The sequence below is a fragment of the Octopus sinensis genome, linkage group LG14 (assembly GCF_006345805.1).
Source record: "Octopus sinensis linkage group LG14, ASM634580v1, whole genome shotgun sequence".
Taxonomy (NCBI): Eukaryota; Metazoa; Mollusca; class Cephalopoda; order Octopoda; family Octopodidae; genus Octopus; species Octopus sinensis.
The window spans coordinates 50,244,507-50,269,675 of NC_043010.1; the positions used below are offsets into that span (position 1 = coordinate 50,244,507).

Consider the following 25,169-nt stretch of genomic DNA (forward strand, 5'->3'; position numbering starts at 1 on the left):
CTCAACTATTAGTGATAAATTGCATTTGGCCCTCCCCAGACCATATCCCTTCTCACTGCTATTGGGGTGGAGATGAAGGCGGCGAGCTGGCAGACTCGTTAGCACACCGGGCGAAATGCTTAGCGGTATTTCGCCTACTGCTACGTTCTGAGTTCAAATTCCACTTAGGTCAACTTTGCCATTCACCCTTTCTCGTATTTCCAGTTCCAGTATATCTTTTTATTTTATTTATTTATTTATGTACTTGTTTTTGGTTAATTTTATTAAGTCACATGTATTGCCATCATACTCAAAAATTTAGATGATTCAATTGGTGTCCTAAATAACTCATTGCCATTGTGTCACAAACTAATGCCAAATTATTAAACAAAAGTAAATAGGTCATATGACATTTGCTTTGGGAGATAGCAGCCAAGCAGTTAGAAAGATCGATCTTAGTTAAGCTTAAAAAGATAAGTGATGTCTATTTTTAGTCATGGTTCTTTTTATGTCATAGTTAGATACTGGAAAGATTTTTTTGGCTTTTTCTTTTAAGTGATGTTGATAAAAGGGGAAGACTATTTTGGCACATGCTTTTTCTTTTAACCTGTTAGCAATCAAATGTAAAGCTTATTTATTCACATTGTTTTGAATTAATCATGCATTGTCTCATACCTTTGCGAGTTCAATAAAGTGATTGTTGGATTTTTAGAATGACATTGTATGGTAGGTTTGAGAGATAAGTCTTGGCTGGTTTGATCATAAAACTGGTAAAATATTTGGGTCAGATATGACCAGTTTAAATGTTAATAAAACAAAGCTATATTTTGAAGACAAGTTGGGAATTTGGAAATTGTCACACAACTAATCCTGCTTCTACCTGTGTTCACCACTCATTGCATTCCCCTCTATCAGTCTGTCATCCTCCTTCCACACTCTTATGGACTTACTTATCTATCTTTCTAAAACTAGAGAGTGCACCATGAAACATCATCATCATCATCGTTTAACGTCTGCTTTCCATGCTAGCATGAGTTGGACAATTTTGACTGAGGGCTGGTGAACCAGATGGCTGCACCAGGCTCCAATCTTGATTTGGCAGAGTTTCTACAGCTGGATGCCCTTAACGCCAACCACTCCAAGAGTGTAGTGGGTGCTTTTTACGTGCCACCGGCACGAGGGCCAGTCAGGTGGTACTGGCGACGACCTCGCTCGAATCTTTTTAAACATGCCACCAGCACAGGTGCCAGTAAGGCGACGTTGGTAACGATCACGCTCAACTGGTGCCCATTTACGTGCCACTGGCATGGAAGCCAGTTGGCTGCTCTGGCAACGATTATGCTCGGATGGTGCTGTTGGCAGTAAGGCAACGCTGTTAACGATCATACTCGAATGGTGCCTTTTAAGTGCCACTGGCACGGAAGCTAGTTAGCCGCTCTGTCAATGGTCACGCTTGTATGGTGCTCTTTGCACCCTGCTGGTACGGATGCAAGTCATCGAATTTGATTTTGATTGATTTCACTTGCCTCAACAGGTCTTCACAGGTCTTCACAAGCAGAGTTTTAGTGTCCAAAGAAACCCTGAATCTCCCCCTCAGCAAGACAACTGTACCTGTATTTCTATCATGCTTGAACTTCTTGTCACTTGGCACAAAGCCACACCACTCAATACTCAGCACTGGCACACCGTCGGTTACGAAATGCAGATAGTACTCATTGTTACTAGCTGAGTGGACTGGAGCAAAGTGAAATAAAGTGTCTTGCTCAAGGACACAACGTGTCGCTGGGAATTGAACTCATGACCTTATGACTGTGAGTCGAATACCCTAACCACTGAGCCACAAACCTTCACCTTACTCAATACCTATTTCTTTATTACCTACAAGGGGCTAAACACAGAGGGGACAAACAAGGACAGACATGGGTATTAAATTGACTACATTGACCCCAGTGCGTAACTGGTACTTAATTTATCGACCCCGAAAGGATGAAAGGCAAAGTCGACCTCACCTTACTCAATACCTTATGCAATACTACACCTTTACCCATTACTCAATACTGCATCACCTCAATTGAGGGATATTGTCTTGTGAGTTACATGGTAACCTCACTGGTGTCACATAAAAAGCATCCGGTACAGATGTAGCTTTGTGGTTGAGAAGTTTCCTCACCAGGAGGTCTTGGTTTCAGTTCCACTGCACAGCACCTTGAGCAAGGTCTTCAATAACAGTGCCCAAGCTGACCAAAGCCTTGGTAAATGTTGATTTACCAAATCAAATTTCAGTACCGGTTTCAGTCATTGAGACCTTTTCTACTGTAAGTATGGAAAACAATTAAATTTTGGAAAAATTAAAAGAAAAGTATTTTAAAAGAATATTTGCATAGTATTCAAATACAAGGGGCATTTTCTTTGTTTCTGCCTGTCTCTGTCTCTCTTGTTTACTCTTCTGGGTTCAAGGTAAACTAAACAAGAGAGACAGACAGGCAGAAACAAGAAAAATGCCCCTTGTATTTGAATACTATGCAATATTCTTTTAAAATACTTTTCTTTTAATTTTTCCAAAATTCAATTGTTTTCCATACTTACAGTTGAAAAAGTCTCAATGACTGAAACCAGTACTGGAATGTTTTTTATAAAACTATTTGACTTTTTCCCATATATATATCAGTGCAGATGGCATGTAAAAAACACCATTTTCGAGCATGGCCGTTGCCAGTACCGCCAGACTGGCCCTCGTGCCAGTGGCACTTTAAAAGCACCCACTACACTCTCGGAGTGGTTGGTGTTAGGAAGGGCATCCAGCTGTAGAAATTCTGCCAGATCAGATTGGAGCCTGACGCAGCCATCTGGTTCACCAGTCCTCAGTCAAATCATCCAACCTATGCTAGCATGGAAAACGGACGTTAAACGATGATGATGATGAGATATATATATATATATATATATATATATATATATATGGTGAGCTTCTTTCACTTTCTATCTACCAAACCCACTCACAAAACTTTGGTTGGAGAAAACACTTGCCCAATGTGCCATGTAGTGGGACTGAATCCAAACCTGTGTAGTTGAGAAGCAAACGTCTTTAACCACACAGCACTTCAAATGTGGCTTTGTGGATCTCTTGACTGTTATTGTTGTGTAGCACCTAAGTCCTGATCAAAATGATGTTGGTGGTAGTGATGGTGGTTAAGGTGGCGAGCTGGCAGAATCATTAGCACACCGGGCGAAATGCTTAGCGGTATTTCGTCTGCTGCTACATTCTGAGTTCAAATTCCACCGAGGTCAACTTTGCCTTTCATCCTTTCGGGGTCGATTAAATAAGTACCAGCTATGCATTGGGGTCGATATAATCGACTTAATCCGTTTGTCTGTCCTTGTTTGTCCTCTCGGTGTTTAGCCCCTTGTGAATAGTAAAGAAATAGGTAGTGATGGTGATAGTGGTGGAGTTGGTGGTGGCAGTAGCTGTGGTGATGATGAGGGTGAAGAGGAAGAAAAGAAGAGTGATAATGTTGGATGCTGTTTTGTATTTTAAGATATAACATCGCCAAAAATGTACAGAAATTCTCATCACTGAGATTTTGGTAAATTCTTCCTTGAAAAACAACAGGAATGTTTATCTGGTTAATTAAGAACTCATGGTGCTAGCTAGATTTTTTTTGCTGGTTTTTCTAGTGTTTTCAGTTTGTACAGACTGTTGATTGAGTGTATAGAATGTAATATCGTATGGTTTATATATGTGGCTAGCGTGGGAGTTAAGAACGTGTTTACCTTCTCTATGCAATTGTATACATGTGAATATCTAATTGTTTACGTAAAGAAATGCGGTTTTATGGTTTGTTATATATACATTTATCACTCACTGTGTGAATACACACATTTACATTAAAAGTATACATACACACGTATACATAGACACACATACCCATATGTATTTGTGTGTCTGTTTTGTGTGCATATATATATATGTATATATGTATATATATGTATATATATATATATATATATATATACTTTATTAAAAAGCATATATATATATTATATATATATATATATAAGTCCAGTAAAATTTAGATTTAGGTACTTAAGTTAAAGGCACCAGAATTTGGTATCCATATAATTCAAAATGGGGTGATTACAATCAAAATAAGCAACAAGAAGATCCAGAGGTAATGCAGTATGATTGTTTCATGCACCTCCATTTAATTGAACAATGCAAATATTACATCAGTTTTAAAATGATTGCTCTACATTTTAAAACTGATGCAATATTTGCATTGTTCAATTGAGTCGCATGAAACGATCTCGTACTGCATTACCTCTGGATATCCTTGTTGCTTATTTTGATTATATATATATATATATATATATTATACTTTATTAAAATGCAGCAAAAATATCACAAAAACCGTTACTCAAGAGTTTCATGTTCCTGTTTGTCGGACAGAAACAAAACTGTCCGACGAACGGGAACGTGAAACTCTGAGTAACAGTTTTTGTGATATTTTTGCTGCTTGTTAATAAAGCATATTACTCTATCTCTGGTATTTGAGTACTATTTTTTCCACCTTGTTTTGCATTTATGTGCTTACTCTGCTATATATTTATATATATATATATATATATATACACACACACACACACACACACACATATGTGTATGTATATATATATTTGAAAGTCTATGGGAATAACTTAACACGGTTTTGAAGTGTAAAGGTGATTTTTTTAAAAAGTATTTTTTTAAAAAATGTTATAAAATCTTCTATCAGGATGTTAGTAACCTTTTTTGAGAAGGTTTTTTTTTTGTGTGTGTGAGTCTGTGTGTCCACACCTATGCATGTGGCATCATCATCATTTAATTCTTGTTTTCCATGCTGGCATGGATTGGATGGTTTCACCAGAGTTGGCAAGCTGATGAGTTACACCAGGTCCCTTCCTAACGCCAGTCACTTAACTTTTTTTTGCTGGGTGCTTTATATATGCCACCAGCACAGGTGCTTTTTATGTGGGCAATCTATGGTAGTGGAGGGCGCAAAGCTTAAAGTTGTTGGAAAACCACTAGCAAGCAACTGCAGCAACAGATATGTGTTCTACTTAGGAGTTAAGCATTAACTTATTCAACCAACCTCTTAAAATCTTAACCTAGATAAGATATACTATGCAGACATTTTTCAGATATTGAATTTCCTATTAAACTGACTACAGTTTTTTTTCTAATGTAAACTTGACCAACCAGTTGATACACACAGGAAGATAGAAAGCCAAGGTAGAAAACAAGCCAGTATGATTTAAAAATTGATATTTGAATATTGATTTCAAATTCTGACACAAGGCCAGCAATTTCGGGGGTGTGGTGGGTAAGTCAATTACACTGCCTCCAGTGTTTAACTGATATTTTTTTATCAACCTGAAAGGATGAAAGGCAAGATTGATCTCAGAACATAAAAGATGGATGAAATGTTGCTAATCATTTGCCTGGCTTGCAAATGATTCTGACAGCTGGCCATCGCAATGATTTTAAATTTCGGCACAAGGCCAGCAATTTCAGGGGAAGGATACGTTGTTTTACATTGTGACCCCAGTGCTCAACTGGTACATATTTTATCACATGAGGAATGTTTGTCTCCAACAATTCGGTGTGACACCAGTGCAAAATCACCTTCCTCCGACAAGTCATCCTAACAAAACGTCTGCGTTGGCTGGGTCATGCCCTCTTTCGTCAACCTGGAGAATTCATCTACCAAGCAATTGCTCCAGCTCCCCTTCAGGGTTGGCGAAAGTGATGTGGTGGACAATGAAAAACCTGGCTGATGACAGTCAAGGCTGATTGGGAACCCAACCTAGGCCCCCATGTCTACGGCATTTGCCGCTGGAATAAGGAGTGGTTGGAGATCATGTACTCGTTAGCCTCAAATCACCAGGCCTGGTCGGCTTTTCTGAGAGATGAAGCATTGAGGATGAATGAAGCCAGCTCAACCCACCCTGGGTGAATGCTGTATCAAGACAAGAAGAAGACTTATTTTAGAGACCCCAAAAGGATGAAAGGCAAAGTTGGCTTTGGCTGAGTTTGAACTCAGAACAGGAAGATGGTCAAAATCAATGCCAAGCATTACTTCCAATTTGTTAATGATTCTGCCAGCACATCATCTTGATTAATATTTTAATATTGATTTATTTTACTGGGGCAGTAAACACACAGGCATGGCTTGATGGCTAAGAAGCTTACTTCCTGATCACATAGTTTCAAGTTCAATCCCACTACAGGGTACCTTAGGCAAGTGTCTGCTACTACTGTCTCAGGTCAACCAAAGCCTTGAGAGTGGATGTGTTTGCAAGAAACAAAAATTGACCCCAGCACTTTTTTTTCTTTTATTCAACCTGGTACTTATTTTATTGGTCTCTTTTACCAAACTGTGGAGGTGTGTGGCTTAGTGGTTAGGGTGTCAGCATCATGATCATAAGATTGTGGTTTCGATTCCTGGACTGGGTGACGCATTGTGTTCTTGAGCAAAACACTTCATTTTACGTTGCTCCAGTTCACTCAGCTGGCAAAAATGAGTAACGCTGTGATGGACTGGTGTCCTGTCCAGCTGGGAACACATACACCATAGTAACCAGGAAACCGGGCCCATGAACCTGGCTAGGCTTTTAAAAGGGCACATTTATTTATTTATTTTTTTACCAAACTACAAAGTTACAGGGATGTAAACAAACCAACTCTAATTGTCATGTTGTGTGTGGGGAAAAGCACAAAGACACACCTCCACACACATGTACACACACATACAGTAGGCTTCTTTCAGTTTCTGTCTATCAAATCTACTCACAAGGTTTTGGTCAACATGAGGCTATAGTAGGAGGCTCTTGCTCAAGGTGCCACACAGTGGGACTGAACCCAGAACCAAGTGGAGAAATGCAAAGCCAATTATCTTGGTGCTAGTGTCATTACAGATATTGCTGTCAGAATACAGAGAGTTAGAGCAAATATTGTTTCTAATTCAGACACAAAATCAGCTATTTTTAGGGGAAGGTGTTAGTCGATACTATTGACCCCCAGTCAATAAAATAAATGCGCCCTTTTAGAGCCTAGCCAGGTTCATGGGCCCGGTTTCTATGGCGTATGTGTTTCCCAGCTGGACGGGACGCCAGTTCATCGCAGCATTACTCATTTTTGCCAGCTGAGTAGACTGGAGCAACGTGAAATGAAGTATTTTGCTCAAGGACACAACACGTCGCCCGGACCAGGAATCAAAACCACAATCTTACGATCATGATGCTGACACCCTAACCACTAAGCCATGCGCCTCCACAGAAAAAAAAACTTATTTACCTAAGTTTTAACATCATCTTCTTTGAAATAGTCACCTTACGCAGCAATACACTGGTCACAGTGTTCCTGCCACTTTTCGAATCCAGCCCTGAAAGTAATTTTCTTTAAGCAAGTTGAGGACCTACTGACTGTTATTCTATTGACTGGTATTATATTTTATTGACCCTGGAGGGATGAAAGGCAAAGTTAACCTTGGTGAGATTTGAACTCAGAATGTAATGAAATGGAAGAAATACACAAAGCACTTTCATGAATGTTCCAATGATCCAGCCAACCAATCATCCTTGAGCAGGGACACATACTGCAAAGGATCCTAGTTGACACTCTGATAATCCTTTCTACTAAAGGCACAAAGCCTGAAGTTTGGTGTGAGGGGACTAGTTGATTACATCGACCCCAGTGTATCACTGGTACGTACTTCGTTGAGCCCGAAAGAATGAAAGGCAAAGTTGACCTCAGCAGAATTTGAACTCAGAATTTAGTAACAGGTGAAATATTGCTAAGCATTTCATCCTGCGTGCTAACGATTCTGCCAGCTCGCCACCTTAGTTAACACTGTAATAATAATAATAATTCTTTCCACTGGAGGCACATGGCCTCAAATTTGTAGGGTGGTGACTAATTAATTACATCGACCTCGGTGTTTCACTGGTACTTAATTTATCGATCCCAAAAAGATGAAAGGCAAAGTCGACCCTGGCGGAATTTGAACTCAGAACATAGCGACAGGCAAAATACTGCTAAGCATTTCATCCAGCATGCTAATGATTCTGCTAGCTCACCGCCTTTGACACTCTAATAATAATAATTATCTATCATCCTGGACCAGTGCTTTTTTTCTCAACCCCGAAATGATGAAAGGCAAAGCTGATCTGGGCAGGATTTGAACTCAAAGTGCAGAAAGTTGAAATAAAGGCACTCTTATCCAATGCTAACAACTCTGCCAATTCACTGGATTTTGCATTTTATATTTGGGCCATAATACAGTTCCCATTTTATTGGTTGGCATTTATGGATTTTTCCAAGGTTCAGTGGTCATTTTACAGACCTGTATAATTAGTACACTTGTACATTCACACACACAGAGTTTATTAATTTCTGAATTCTCTTTTGTTGTAGCTAGTACTGTTGGTAGCCAAGTAGCTAGAAATGCATTCATTGGTCTACCAGAGACCACCCTGAGATGACAATTGGTTTTTCTTAACACCTGTTGCCTAAAGTAAGAATTTTCTAATGGCAAACTGCTGTGAAAATAGTCTTTTTTACAGGTCAAATACCACAAGCATATTTTTTTTTTATAATTTTTAATTTTTATCTAGTTTCAGCTCACGAGCTGTGGCCATGCTGGGGCATCGCCATTTAGAAAATGAAGACTGTCTATGATAGTTCAGTAAAAATAACAGTCAACTTCTACACCAGAAATTACTTTGTCAGGATCAGAGATAAAGTGTAATGACCAATAGAGAAGAAACTGTAACCAAAAGGAATACAGGGTGTTTTTGTTTCAATTAATCACAAAAAAATATTGTTTCTTCACACACAAAATGAAGATGTGTCAGAAGTTTTTCATGGTAAATAAATTCTGGATCACAGTCTGTTTGCCAAAAAAATTTTTTTCTTTGTATAGATTCTACATCAGGAATAGGAACACTGTGACCAGAGTATTGCTGCACAAGGTGACTATTTCAAAGGAGATGATGTTAAAATTTAGGTAAATAAGTTTTTTTTTCTGTGGAGGTGCATGGCTTAGTGGTTAGGGTGTCAGCATCATGATCGTAAGATTGTGGTTTTGATTCCTGGTCTGGGCGACGCGTTGTGTCCTTGAGCAAAACACTTCATTTCACGTTGCTCCAGTTAGCATTTAAACTGGCCATATCCCACCCAAATATTTTATCTGTTATTTGTTCAAACCAGCGAGATCTGGCTTCTCACACTTACCTTACAGTATCTTTCTAAAAATAAACAATCGCGTCATCGAAATTTCGAAATTACAAGATAAGGCATGATTGATTCAAAACAATATAAATAAATATGCATAACATTCAACAGAATAATCTAACTGCAACAGGGTAAAAAAAACCCCAAAAAAACCAACAACAACAAATTCTGTATACATCATCTATATTCTATTTATATCAGGCAGAAGTTGATGTACTGGATGACATGCAAAAAATTTCCAACTGATCGAAATTTGCATTGTATGTTCTAACTATATACTCCAGCCTATTATTGATAATTAGTTGTATCCTCTCTAATTTTTCTCTCTTTCACTGTATTGTTCTTATATTTTGTATGTGTATATGCAGATTGGTGTGCATGTACGAATTTACATATATATATATATATATATATATATATATATATATATATGTGTGTGCAAGAGTGAGTATACACAAACATATGAATGTAGATACATATATGCATACACATCTAATTTATCAAGTTTCCTCATTAGCGATAATACTTTTAAACACTGAGTGACTCTATCAAGTCAATTCATTAGCAATATTGTTCTTAATCTGATTTAAAAGTTTTTTTATTCCACAACATTGCTTCCTGTGTTTGCTATATAATTTATTTGAGCCTGGTGCTTGATTGTATGCAGTCAGTAGGTCCTCAACTCGCTGAAAGAAAATGACTTTCAGGGCTGGATTCGAAAAGTGGCAGGAACATTGTGACCGGTGTATTGCTGCGCAAGGTGACTATTTCAAAGGAGATGATGTTAAAACTTAGGTAAATAAGTTTTTTTTTCTGTGGAGGCACATGGCTTAGTGGTTAGGGTGTCAGCATCATGATCGTAAGATTGTGGTTTTGATTCCTGGTCCGGGCGACGCGTTGTGTCCTTGAGCAAAACACTTCATTTCACGTTGCTCCAGTTAGCATTTAAACTGGCCATATCCCACCCAAATATTTTATCTGTTATTTGTTCAAACCAGCGAGATCTGGCTTCTCACACTTACCTTACAGTATCTTTCTAAAAATAAACAATCGCGTCATCGAAATTTCGAAATTACAAGATAAGGCATGATTGATTCAAAACAATATAAATAAATATGCATAACATTCAACAGAATGATCTAACTGCAACAGGGTAAAAAAAACCCAAAAAAACCAACAACAACAAATTCTGTTTACATCAACTATATTCTATTTATATCAGGCAGAAGTTGATGTACTGGTTGACATGCAAAAAGTTTCCAACTGATCGAAATTTGCATTGTATGTTCTAACTATATACTCCAGCCTATTATTGATTAGTTGTATCCTCTCTAATTTTTCTCTCTTTCACTGTATTGTTCTTATATTTTGTATGTATGTATGTGTGTATGCAGATTGGTGTGCATGTACAAATTTACATATATATATATATATACATATATATATATATATATATATATATACATATATATATATACATATATATATATATATATATATATATATATGCGTGCAAGAGTGAGTATACACAAACATATGAATGTAGATACATATATGCATACACATCTAATTTATCAAGTTTCCTCATTAGCGATAATACTTTTAAACACTGAGTGACTCTATCAAGTTAATTCATTAGCAATATTGTTCTTAATCTGATTTAAAAGTTTTTTTATTCGACAACATTGCTTCCTGTGTTTGTGATATAATTTATTCGAGCCTGGTGCCTGATTGTATGCAGTCAGTAGGTCCTCAACTCGCTGAAAGAAAATGACCTTCAGGGCTGGATTCGAAAAGTGGCAGGAACACTGTGACCAGTGTATTGCTGCGCAAGGTGACTATTTCAAAGGAGATGATGTTAAAACTTAATTAAATAAGTTTTTTTTTCTGTGGAGGCACATGGCTTAGTGGTTAGGGTGTCAGCATCATGATCGTAAGATTGTGGTTTTGATTCCTGGTCCGGGCGATGCGTTGTGTCCTTGAGCAAAACACTTCATTTCACGTTGCTCCAGTCCACTCAGCTGGCAAAAATGAGTAACGCTGCGATGAACTGGCGTCCCGTCCAGCTGGGAAACACATACGCCACAGAAACCAGGCCCACGAGCCTGGCTAGGCTTTAAAAGGGCGCATTTATTTTATTTAAATAAGTTATTTTTTTTATTAAACATAACGAGTCCAGGAACCTTTTGATACCACCCCATACTTATCTTAGGTGAGATGGCAGATCGTTTTCATGAAACAGAAGCTAATTTTGTTTTCTTAGTAGTTTATTGTTTATATTTTCTTATACTATCTCATGTAAGTGAGATTGAATTTAAAATCAATTACTTGAACAAACCACTTAGCTTTACCAAAATGATTAGATTATTAGACAATACTACTGTAGTTACATTTATATTCTAGGTTCAAATCCTGCCAAGGTGATTCTACTAGTCATCCTTCAAAAGGTTGATAAAATAAATCAAAGTAGTAGTCAAGGAGTTGATTTATATTCCTAAAAAGCATCCGAGATGTGAAAGGAATTATATTAGAAGAATAAGAAAATTAAAACCATGCCAATACCATCAAACTGAATCTTAGTTTTGCCGACTGTGGTCTAGATAGGCTACCATTTTTTTACTAAAGTGCTTCAAAATTATTTGCTAAAGTGCAGAGAACTTAGCACAACAAGGCACCCATATAAGTTTTATCTGGAATTTCTGTAAACTCTTAGCTAAGGAGAGTTGTTTATTGCTATTACTGTATTGGTTTTCTAATTCTTTATACATTCATCCATATTCATGTATGTCTATATATATGCGTGTATATTCATATATGTACACATATGTTCACACACACACATATATATGCACATATAAATAGACATAGATACATATATATAAACACACACAAACATTCATACACACACACAAACGCAAGCACACATGCACACACAAACATATAAATATATATATGTATACACAGAAATGCAAAACTATACACATATTTACAAATGCAAGCATACACACATGCACATACAAACATACATAAATACTTGTACACAGAAATTCATATCTATACACACACATATATATGTATAGGAAACAAACACATGCATACACACACGCACACACACACAGGCTTACACATATACATATACTTCCTTCTCCCTCATATACAAATACACACATGCATGCATGCATCAGTGTTCTTGTGATGTCTTAAAAGCTGTAAAACATCTGTTTTTATACGAAACACTGTTCTCAAAAGATAATTAGTAAAGGAGAAAAAAAAAAAAGCAAAATGTTCCACAAATAACCAGAGTTAAACCAATTTGTTTATTTCCAAAAATATTTTATGTATTACAGCTTTAGTGTCTTGTCATTTAAGTATTTTCTGAAAACTTTCCAATTTTTGAATCCTTTTAACAACTGCATCATATACATATATATGTATATGTCAATATATATATATATATATGTATATGTAAATATATGTATATATAAATATGTATATGTAAATATATGTATATGTAAATATATATATGTATATGTGTATATATATGTATATATATTATGTATGTATATATATGTATATGTGTGTATATATATGTATATGTGTATATATATGTATATATATATTTATGTATGTATATATATATATATATATATATATATATATATATATGAATGTATATGTATATGCATGTATATGTATATATATGTATATATATACATGTATATAAGTATATATACATGTATATATGTATGTAAATATATGTATATATATTATGGACTCTTCCATCGAAGACAATGCATGAGCATTCCACTTTTGCCAAATGACCTGCACAAAGGAATTGTTTATAGAGATCAAATGTATGTGTCACACATCAGCAGCTCACCATGAAATCGATGTGTACCACATGTCAGGTGTCGAAGTGATCGCAAAGCAATGTGAGATGAAGTGTTTTGCTCAAGAACACTATGCACCACTCTCAGTCTAGGAATCGAAATCACAATGGCTAGATCATGAGTGCAACACCCTAACCACTAGGCCATGCACTCTTACATAAACATACATACATACATATATATGTGTGTGTGTGTAGATATATATATATATATATATATATATATATATATTGAAAGTTACCACAACAGCAGATACTACAACAGCTTGGGTTTCAGGAGACCACAGCTCTTCAATATCCTTCTTAAATGCCTGAGAGACCTGTGGATGTAGGTTTCTCTAAAATTAAACTAGATCTCTTCTTGTCAGGGGTTCCAGATGAACCTATCTCTCAGCAGGAAACACAGATGCGGGCAGCAGCATCAAACTCTCTTGTTGACCAAGTGCCACGTATCAGAGGTAGTTTCACATACTAGTGTAGCTCATTCAATGGTGATGCCCCAGCATGGCCGCAACTTTTGGGCTGAAACATTTTTAAGGATTTATATATACATATATATTTACACACACATCTATGCAGTTGCAGCATGGAAGGTGTTTATAAGCCATTTAATAAACACACAAAAACCGTTAGATTCACTTCAACATTTAAATTTAATTTGCCAAAATATTTTTGTTGCTTTGAGACCACGACCTATTCACTGACAAAATTCCGTGCTGCATCTCAAAGTGACGAAAATATTTTGGCAAATTAAATTAAAATGTTGAAGTGAATCTAACGGGTTTTTGTGTGTTTCTTAAATGGCTTATAAACACCTTCCATGCTGCAACTGTTTTCGTTCCAGCACGCGATCGCAGATCAGGTCACTTGCTATGCAAGTACATCTCCATACACACACACACACACACACACATATATATATATATAGTTTGCTTAGGCATTGCAAAACCAATAACCTGGTGTAGAACTCAATATATATATGTTTCAGAATGAATCATTGGCTGAGTATAGAGTGGTAATAAGAAAAAGAGATGACAAAGGAACAAAGGATTATCTTACGAACCTTATTAGCTTACAGCCATTTCTGCTAAAAGATGCAATGGAATTATTATACTTGAGTGCCCGAATAACATATAGCTTCATCAGAGCCTGCATATTATATCAGAAACAGCTGTAAGCTAATGAGGTTCATAAGATAATCATTTATACCTTTGTCAACTCCTTTCCTGATATATATATATAAACCCTCCTTCTTTCCTGAGCGTCCAATAATACTATATTTGTTCCACGTCCTTGCATTGTTGTGTTTTTTTTGTGCTTTCTTGTTTGGATTAACTTTATATATATATATATATACAACACACACACACACACACACACACATACATATATATGATATAGGTAGAGAAATTTGAGAAATTTGAAAAGAAAATACGAAACCGGTTATTTCTCCAAACACTATGTTACTATACGCAAAATTTTATAACATTTTTCTAACATAATGGCTTAAATATATTCTTTAACCATATAACACAAACTTTCTTTAGTTTTTTCACTCCTTTTTATTTTTTTCATATATATAACAGGAAAAATAGAACTCAAAATATAAGTATATACATACTTTTATTGAGATCTAGCAGAAGTAACAGCATGACTCACAGACTTTGAGTCACTCTTCTACTTCTGCTAAATATTAATAAAAATTTACGTGTGTGTGTGTGTGTGTGTACATACATGTCTGTGTACATATTTATGAGACAAAGAGAGGAAGAAATAAGGAGATAACAGAGAGAGAGAAATAACTATGCTTTGCTTTTTTTTTTTTTTGGTCCTAAAACACTAAACTACAGTTCAAAGTAGACCTAGAAGGAGTTTCCAAATGTGATTGTGAGGACTGCATTAGAACTGTGTTGGCTGATGCTAACTGAAATGTGATATCTACCAAATGAAATCAAAGTCTGGTGTACATCATATCTTTGATGACATGTCCATTGAAGTACAAATGTATAAGCTGAGTGGTTCTCAACCCCTCATAGCTCACTACCCCTTTCCATGTGAAAGATGTGAAGGGAAAGGAAGTACGAGGTCTGATTGAAAGGCATCAGAACTGGTACTATAAAAGAACACCTATCATTATTGTACTTAATTTCAATATTTTATTTCCCAAACAAATTCCCAAACTTTTTATTGTACCAGTCCCGAATCTTTTTGGTCAGACCTTGTATTTCATCATTTCCCTTCACTTGACTTTTCCTCCTCATTTCATTCCTCTTTCTTTCTACCTCTCTCACACCACTTTCTGTTCTCTCAGAAGAAGCTCCTGTGGTCATGTGTTCCTTATCAGCTGCAGCCAGTTTTCATAACTAAATGTATATAAAATTCTCCTCTGAATTTCTCTCCTGTCAACTTTTCTTTGAAGAAGGACTCTGTCTGCAACATTGAATTTTCCACTCTCACAGTGAGTTCTCTATACATTTTTATTTAATTTTATTAAGTCATACAAATCTTGCAAAAGCAGTCTTGCACCAGTGTCTTTGGTCTCTGTTTGATCATGTGCATGTGTGTATATATATATATTTATAAATAAGGATAATATCGATATTTAAATATCGATCCTATCAAGTGGCCAGCATGGGAATAAATACCATACAAAGGTAATAATTATTTAAAACTATAAATAAGGGTATCTGAGATATACCACCATGCTGAAATAGCAGTCAAAACTATATGGACATTTAAGGTGGTTTTAGGGTCATATATCCTAATTTATAGTTTTAAATATATATATATATATACAGAGAGAGAGGGAGTAGGGGAGACAATGATGCAAATAAACAAATAAAAAACTGCTTGGGTTTGATATACAAAATATATATACATGTATATATATTTTGTATATCAAACACAAACAGTTTTATTTGTTTATTCACATAATTGTCTCCATATCTGCTTCCCCTTATAGCCACTCTTTATCTTGTGGACTTGGTCCTCAGTAAAGATTTCGGAGTATAAGTTCAAATCATAAATAATAATCCTAAATGAATTGTTTTCTGTATTGAGAATCTCTGGATCTCATCTGTTGATTTTCTGTATATATTTGTATTGTGTGTGCACACATGCGTAAGTCAAGTATAGTAAATGTTATTGTGAGTTGACTATATTTCATTACTTAAAGTTTGTCACTGCAGAGGCATTTGTTAATCGGCAGACTAACAAAGAACTTATGCAAGGTAATGCAAAAGTTCTTTGTTGATAAGTTATCTGATGAATGCCCGCTCCAGTGCAGTAATGGAAACACAAATTTAATAATCATACAATCTTTTACATTCATTTATATATACATATATATTTCGAAACAGCTAATGACACTGATTTGCTAATCAGAGTTTCTGCCATGTGCTGGGAGAGAAAGAACGAAGATATATCTATATCTATCACTATCTTTCTCCCTTTTGATCTATGTGTGTGTGTGTGTGTACAAAGTGCTTTTTATATTTTTCTTTGGACAATTCTTTTTTTTTTTGTTAATTAGATAGTTTTTTTTTTGCAATATATATGTGTAGAGATATTTGTGGAGATGTAAAAATTAAATATTTTTACCCCGCACCCTAATTTTACAGATATAATTAAATTCCATAAGGAAGTTTGTTTTACTGAATTTAATAAGAGCAACAAAAAATAAAATAAAAACAATATCCCTAAAAATCACAACCCATGATCAATTAGATTGAATGGAGTCTTTCTTTCCTTTTTTCATTTAACTTACAATAAATAGTGTGTGGTTTAATGATTAAGTCAACAACACCAAAAACAAATAAATATATAAATAATAATCCTAAATGAAGATATACTGATGTGTCATGAAGTAAAGGGCTTTCTAGATTTTTGAGTATCACTATTCATTATTTATGGACTAATGGTCACTCAAGTCCATGGAAAGATATTCTGATGAAAGACTTGCTCTCGAAACGTCAAAACTCTTTCATTTTTCTTTTTTAACCCTTTCATTACTGTATTTATTTTGAGATGCTCTGTGTTTCTCTCAGTTACTTTAAATATAACAAAGAATTTAGAAAAATAACTCAGTTATCATTAAGCTAGTGTTAGGAACATTAATTATGACTAAGCTTTGGTAGATTTTAATTAAAAACTTATGAAAACAAGACATTTGTACTGCAGAGCCAGATTCAGCCGGGTTGGTAATGAAAGGGTTAAGTGGTAAACTAATACAACATTTACTAAAACTTGTCCCACCTGTGTTGTCTTTTTTTGTGCTCATTACATTCTTTATATATATATAAATCATAAAATGCTGAGATATAATTAAGGGCTAGTTTTAACACAGCTACTGAAGGAATAAATACAATCATGGTTCAAAGTAATTTAAAAAAGCCAAAAAAGAAAAAAAAAACACCAGCATCTTATTAAGTCCTACAAAAAATAATTAAAGGGGGGATATATATGCATCAGTTTTGGAAGTAAGAATTCAGATAAGCATTATAATTGTAATTATTATTATTATCATTTCTCTGTTTCCTTTCATTCATTTTCCCATGCTAGCACAGATAAGGTAGGCTAGCAAATTTATATTTGCATAAACATTTTTGAAACAAATGGTTTTTATTATTTTATTTTATTTTATTTTATTTTTGAGTTAAACGTGCTCGCTAACATCAACCACTCAGTTATAAAGTGGGAGTCATAAAGTGGTTATTATACAGCCTAAGGTTGGATGAGATGTGTAAAGTGAATGATGAGAGAGGGAGTCTTGCCCCTCATCAAGGGGTGTGGAACAACACCAACAGTTTGAAACAACCAGCTGTAGAGACTCTGTGGACCCAAACCCATTAACCACTGAGTCACTTCCAAAAAAAAATTCAACAATATAATATTCTTTAATAACCCTTCAGCATTTAGATCACTTTGTCAAATATAATGCTTGTATATTCATATTGTCCTTGAATTAATCATGTGTTATCTTGTAGCTTTGAGATTTCAATGATTTGAGTGCTTGTTTTTAGAATGACATTGTAGAGTAGGTGTGAAAGGCTGGATCTGGCCTGTTTGAACATGAATCAAGAACATTTGTGTTAGATATGAACACTTTAAATGCTAAAGGGTTAATTGCATTTTTTTTTTTTTTTCAATTCTCTTTCTAACCCTGAGAATTTCTCAGAAATCAAAATATACTTGCATAAACGCTAACAGAAGGTGGCTTGTAACAATTAACAATAAATAAGAATATCTCAACAAAACCATACCAAGAGCAACATGTTAAACGTGCCCCTGCCCGAAACTCTCACCATCTTCTCTACTGCCACTTGTTTCTTGATGGAATGATTATCTACATGTACTATTTAGGGGTATTAGCTACACAACAATGAGTCACAGCCTACTAAGAAATACATGGGTTGTGTTCTAAACAGTATAGAACTGTGTGGCAGCAGCTGACTGGACCTCTGTTTGCCCAAGTTTGAATTGGATCCTCTTCAGCCAGTTCATCAGGATGGAGACGCTGGCAGATGTCTGTTCCTTGGTCTGGAGTGGTGGTTCCCAGTTTTGGCAAGCTTGCAGCCGTACTTGTAAATGAGCAGGAAGCTAGAAAAAGAAAATTATACATTCATATAAATATATATATTTACACAGCCTTGGTTTTTTTTATCTAATATCTACACAGCCTTGCTTTTTTTTTTTATCTCATTACATAAAAAATTCTTATATTCACACACTGACATATGACCAACATTGAACCCCTTATTCGCAAAATTATCGAACCTGGAACTTAACTATGGTCTGTCTATAGCATTTATTCAGCATTACCTGACACCTTTGGGTCTCAATGACACCATTACCTCTTATATATATATATATATATATATATATATATATATATATATATTTCTCTGTCATTCATGACTTTATATACTCCTTATCCTTTCCCCTTGTATATTACTATATATTCTATATGGTTTGTACAATGAATACATTCAAGAACTTTTTTTAATAAGTACTACCAGATTATTTGAATCCATATATTGTGACTTAAATTTATATATATATATATATATATGACCTACATACATAAATGTGTGTGTGTGTGTGAATACATGTTTGTGTCTGTATGTATGTTTGTATATATACATACATACATATATATAAGTAAATAAATGGAGTTGAACGGAGATGTTATTAAAATTCTTTTACTTTCGACATATGTTTCGAAGACAACATTGGTTTTATTCCAAAGGAATAAATGGTGTAAAATGCAATCTTCTCATCAGTTTCTACCTTTGAATAGGTCACTTCATCCGTGTTACCTGAGTGAATTTTGCTACCCTGGTAAGTGTTTATTGAATTTTCCATGTTAACGGTAAACAAGGGATAATTCATTCATCCATTTAAATATATATATATTACATTTCTAAATATCTCAGAGAGATATAAGCAGTAGTGGCACGATAAAGTAGTTGTATACTGTCAACTTAATGTGACAGTCCCATGAAGGGAATCACACCACTGCCATTTAGCCCCAGGAAGCATCAACGCTTCCTGTCAGCCTTGACACATTTCCTGTGTCCTTATGTTTACTAAGGGGAGAAAAGCACCTCCACCCAGCTAAGCCTGCATCCAGAGACTAGTTTCTGAGTCTTTGCTAAATGGCAATGGTGTGATTCCCTTCATGGGACTTTGCTAAATGGCAATGGTGTGATCCCCTTCATGGGACTGTCACATTAAGTTGACAGTATACAACTACTCTATATATATAACAATGTAATTTTCTTCTTTCCCCCTACTCAATTATAAAAAAATGTTCTTTTCACCTTACAATTCTTGAAAAGTTGCATTGCGGCGAAAACCGGTTAGAGTTAATATTTAAAAAAACATCAATACATAAGAATGCTCTCGCTGTCTCTATATATATATACAGTAATCTCTTGCCATATCATGATTCACCTATCATGTACTCAGTGCATTGTGGATTTTTCTGGCTAATATATGTAAATTTATATTGCAAACTCCACTGTATATTGCAGATTTCTGCAGATGATTGCTATTTAGATTTTTTTAGATTTTAATTATTCCTGTGGTAAAATAAGCATTTTCATGCTTAATAATTTATAAATTACTAAATAAAAATAGAGTACAGTACGGCACTGTATAACACATTAATTAAAATATATTAAAAGAAAATATGTAGAGTACCATAGATGAGTATACAAAGAATCACTCATACTGTATGAAAAACGAAACTCAGGAGGTGAGAGTGTAATGGTGTTTTGCATTTGTAATAAAATAAATATATACAAATGAGAAGGTTAATAAAAAATATATACAGTACAGAACTGTTTCTACTTTGCGGATTTTCATCTTTCGTGGGATAGTCAAGGAATTACTGTATAGATTGTGTGTGTGTATTCATGAATAAATTTGTATGTATATAAAACTGGCTAAAACAATAGTTCAAACAACATGTAGACTTTACACAATATTGCTATCAGTTGTTGCTTAAGAGAGGGTAGACTCATATTGCAATGTAATTTATGTTTACAGAGGTAATTTGATAGCATCAAACATCGCATAACACCAGCAGCAGCAGCAATGGGTTTTGAAAGGTGGAGCATAAAGTTAAATGTGACAAGCAATTAAATGTTTTCAGCATATATATATATATGTGGAGGCGCAATGGCTCAGTGGTTAGTGCAGCGGACTCGCAGTTGTAGGATCGCGGTTTCGATTCCCAGACCGGGTGTTGTGTGTGTTTATTGAGCGAAAACACCTAAAGCTCCACAAGGCTCCGGCAGGGGGTGGTGGCGATCCCTGCTGTACTCTTTTGCCACAACTTTCTCTCACTCTTTCTTCTGTTGGCCTGCTCGCTTAGCCAGCGGGGTGGCGTCATTTGAAGGCTAAAACAATGCGAAGCACATTGTGACCAGCAATGTGTAACAGCATCTGAGAGCCTGGTCAGTCACGTGATATATATATATATATTATATATATATATATATATATATATATATATGATGGTGTTGAAGAAGAAAAGGAGGGGAGGAAGAGGAAGTAGAAGAAGAAAAAGAAGAAGAAAAGGGAGAAGAAGAAGAATCACATTATAAAAGAAAGAAGATAGCAACAAAACCAAGTAGATGTTAATACTCACTTGTGCATGGTAAGCATATAGAATGGCAGTCCACATAGGAAATAACTGAAAATATTAAACAAAATTAAAGGCTTTAGTCAAAGTAAATTCTTACAGAAACAAATCGTCTCAATCATAGTGGGGGTGGTGGTGGAGGAAAGAAGGAAATTGTAACAGCCATGTCTTTTATATTTTTAATTGATTTAGTGACATTTGTATGTTATGGAATGCATGAGTGTCATTCTGTTAAATTGGACTAATATCTCACAAATGGCATACCAACACAAGTGTGTGTCTTGTCACCGCTGATTTTGTTTCCTTATAACTTTCAGAAAAATGAATATTTTTCATAAGAAAATTTTCTACAAATACCTTAGATTACAATTAAATGGGAAATTGTAGTGAAAATGTTTTTAGAGAGAAGTGACAAATTTTAGATAATTTGCAGGTGGTGACTTTGTTTCATCATATATATATATATAACCCATGCTAGCATGGAAAGCATATATATATATATATATACGACAGTCTTCTTTCAGTTTCCATCTACCAAATCCACTCAGAAGGCTTTGGTTGGCCCGAGGCTATAGTAGAAGACACTTGCCCAAGGTGCCACGCAGTGGGACTGAACATGGAACCATGTGGTTGGTAAGCAAACTACTTACCACACAGCCACTCTTGTGCCTATATATATATATATGAAACTAGAAATTTTGAAAAATTTGTGATGTGTATCAGTATGTGTATTCTTACCGACCAATTTTCCCTTTTTCACATTATATTTCAATATAATTATAATCTATACCCTCTGCTAGTTATTTGTAGAAAATTTTATTGACTAGAGAATGGAAGGTATAGAGTTGATGCTGATGAATATTAAAAGTATGAATGAAATGAAGAATAACTACACCATCTGGAAGGTGTTTGTAGAAAATTTCATGAAAAAATATCCTTTGTTTTTTTTTTTAAAGTTATGAGGAAACAAAGTTGGGAGCTGGTTAATTTTATATACTAGAGAATGGAGGGTATAGAATCAACACTGATGAATATTAAGAGTATGAAAGAAATGAAGAATAACTTAGATAATAATTATGTTAGGGAAATCAAATACTGATGCTTACAATGGCTGCAAGATGACCCAAATACCATAGCTTCTTCCTATAGTAAGGCTGGGCTCAAAGAACACCCAAGCTTCTTCCTTGTAACATATACTTGCTGACAAATAAGATTTCTCCTAATAAGAGATATGTTAACAGCAACTCTAGACCTCCCTTATAGGAAGAGCTTACTTTCAAAACCAGATTTATGCATCGGAATGAATTTTGAGTAATTGAGGAAACAACAACTTGAATATGTCTGATTTTGATTGGAAGGCAAAGATTCGCCTACTGTTTATATGGCAGCTATCCAAGTTTGACTGAAAAAAATTTCACATGCGTGATGCCAGCAGCTTGCAGATTATGCGACCAAATATGCACTTACGCTGATTTTAAAAGTAAGCTCCTCATATGTGATATTTGAAACACCAGACATTATTATTCTTTTACTTGTTTTTGGGGAGGATTTTTAGTTGAACAAATCAACTCCAGTACTTATTTTTTAAGCCTAGAACTTATTCTATCAGTCTTTTTTGCTGAACTGCTAGGTTATGGGAACATAAACATGCCAGCACCAGTCGTCAAGCAGTGAATGCAGGGGGCAGACACAGACACAAAGTCACATAGAAATGTAAATATATGTATATATATATATGATGGGCTTCTTTCAGTTTCCATCTCCCAAACCCACTCATGAAGCTTAGGTCGGACTGAGGCTATAGTAGAAGACATTTACCCAAAGTGACACACAGTGGGGCTGAACCTAGAACCATGGGGTTAGGAAGCAAGCTTCTTATCACACAGCCATGCCTAATCAATAAATACACTATATAGCTCTCTAGTTCCATAAATATACCAATACACATTTGACTAAGGATCCTCTAAATACCATTGTATGTAAGGGTATTGTGTCCTGCCATAAATGGTATGAAGAAGGGCAAAGCTTTTATCAATACATTCAATATATGTATAAGAACAGGCTTGAAAGTGTGGCTAAGAAGTTCTCTTTGTAACTATGTGGTCTCAGGTTCAATCCCATGGCATGTCAACTTGGGCAAGTATTTTCTACTATAGACTGGGCTGACTAATGGTCTGTGAGTAAGCTTGGTTGATGGAAACTGTGTAGAAGCCCATTGTATATATATAAGGTGTGTGTGTGTGTATCTTTGCATTTGTCTCCACCACAGCTTCATGACTGGTGGCTGTTTGTTTACATTTCTGTAACTTAGCAGCTCAGCAAAAGTGTCTGATAGAATAAACATCAGACTTTAAAAAATAAGGACAGGATGTAAATTGTTTGGGGTACTGCTGGGGCACTGCTTCAAAGCAGTACCCCAGCATGGCTGCAGTTCAATGACTGAAACAAGAAAAAAAAAATAATCATCTTCATCATTGGTCGTCGTAGTTGTCATCATCATCATCATCATCGTTAAACATCCATTTCCCATCTGGTATGGGTGAGACAGTCTGACAGGAGCTAGCAGCTTTTCAGTTAGCCAGACTCATGGTTTAGTGGTTAGGGTATTCAACTCACAACTGTAAGGTCATGAGTTCAATTCCTGGCAATGCATGGTGTCCTTGAGTAACACACTATATTTTATGTTGCTCCAGTCCACTCAGCTGCCAAAAATGAGTAGTGCCTGTATTTCAAAGGACCGGCTTGGTCACACTCCGTGTGATGCTGAATATCCTTGAGAACTATATACACGTATATATATATGTATATACATACATATATAAATAATTGTTAATTGTTAACAAGGGAAAAATACACTACTCTATTTATATATACATATATATATACACACACACACACATATATATATATACACACATACATATATATATACACACACACACACACATATATATATATACACACATACATATATATATACACACACACATATATATACATATATGTATATAAATATATATATAAATGTAAGTATGTATACATGCACATATATATACACATACCTACAACTGTGTGTGTTTGTGTGTAAGGCATGTTTGTTGCTAAATTCCTTGAATGATTCATTTTATTAAATGAGTTCAGTTAGATCCGTTAAACTAAACTGATATGTAACTGATATATAACTAATAATGTTTTTGGCACCATCTCAAATTAAACTAGAGATCTTATAAACGGATTTTAGTAAAAAGATCAGAAAAAATGCTGATGCATAACAGCAATTACATAAGCTGATAATAAAATCTTTAAGTTAAGAAAATAGAAAAAAAATTCTGATGAGTTGTAATAACATGCCAAGCATTAATTGAATTTACTTCCTGGAGTAAATAAATATTTGCTTCTAATAATTATAATAATTATTATTTCTAATTTTGGTGTAAGGATAGCAATTTTGAGGAGATTGGGCAAGTCAATGACATTGAACTTAATTTCCTAATTGGTACTTATTTGATTGACACAAATGGATGAAAGGCAAAGTCAACCTTGGTGGCATTTCAACTTGGAACATAAAAACGAGAGAAATGCTGCGAAGAATTTAGTCTGATAGACTAACAATTCTACCTGTATGCTACCTTAAAAATAATCATCTTTACTATTATAGGTACAAATACTGAATTTTGTGGGGAGCGTGAGTCATCTATATTGACTCCCAGTGTTTGACTGATAGTTGTTTTATTGGCCCCCAAAAGGATGAAAGGTGAACTCAACCTTGGTGGAAGTTGATCTCAGAATTAAAGGCAGATGAAATGCCGCTATGCATGTTGCCTGATATGCTAATGATTATCCTAGCCTTAATAATCATAATAATAATCATCCTGTCTAAT

General features: G+C 35.1%; 1 protein-coding gene across 1 annotated transcript in view; it reads right to left on the reverse strand.

Annotated features, from left to right (window-relative positions):
- Window positions 1–17,765: 17,765 nt before the first annotated feature.
- The window catches only part of LOC115218894 (protein unc-79 homolog), a 143,443-nt gene continuing 136,039 nt past the window's right edge, over window positions 17,766–25,169 (reverse strand). Inside the window, 2 exon segments of the mRNA XM_029788893.2 lie at window positions 17,766–18,737; window positions 21,295–21,339. Of these exon segments, the coding sequence (XP_029644753.1) occupies window positions 18,558–18,737; window positions 21,295–21,339 (225 nt within the window). The 3' untranslated portion in view covers window positions 17,766–18,557.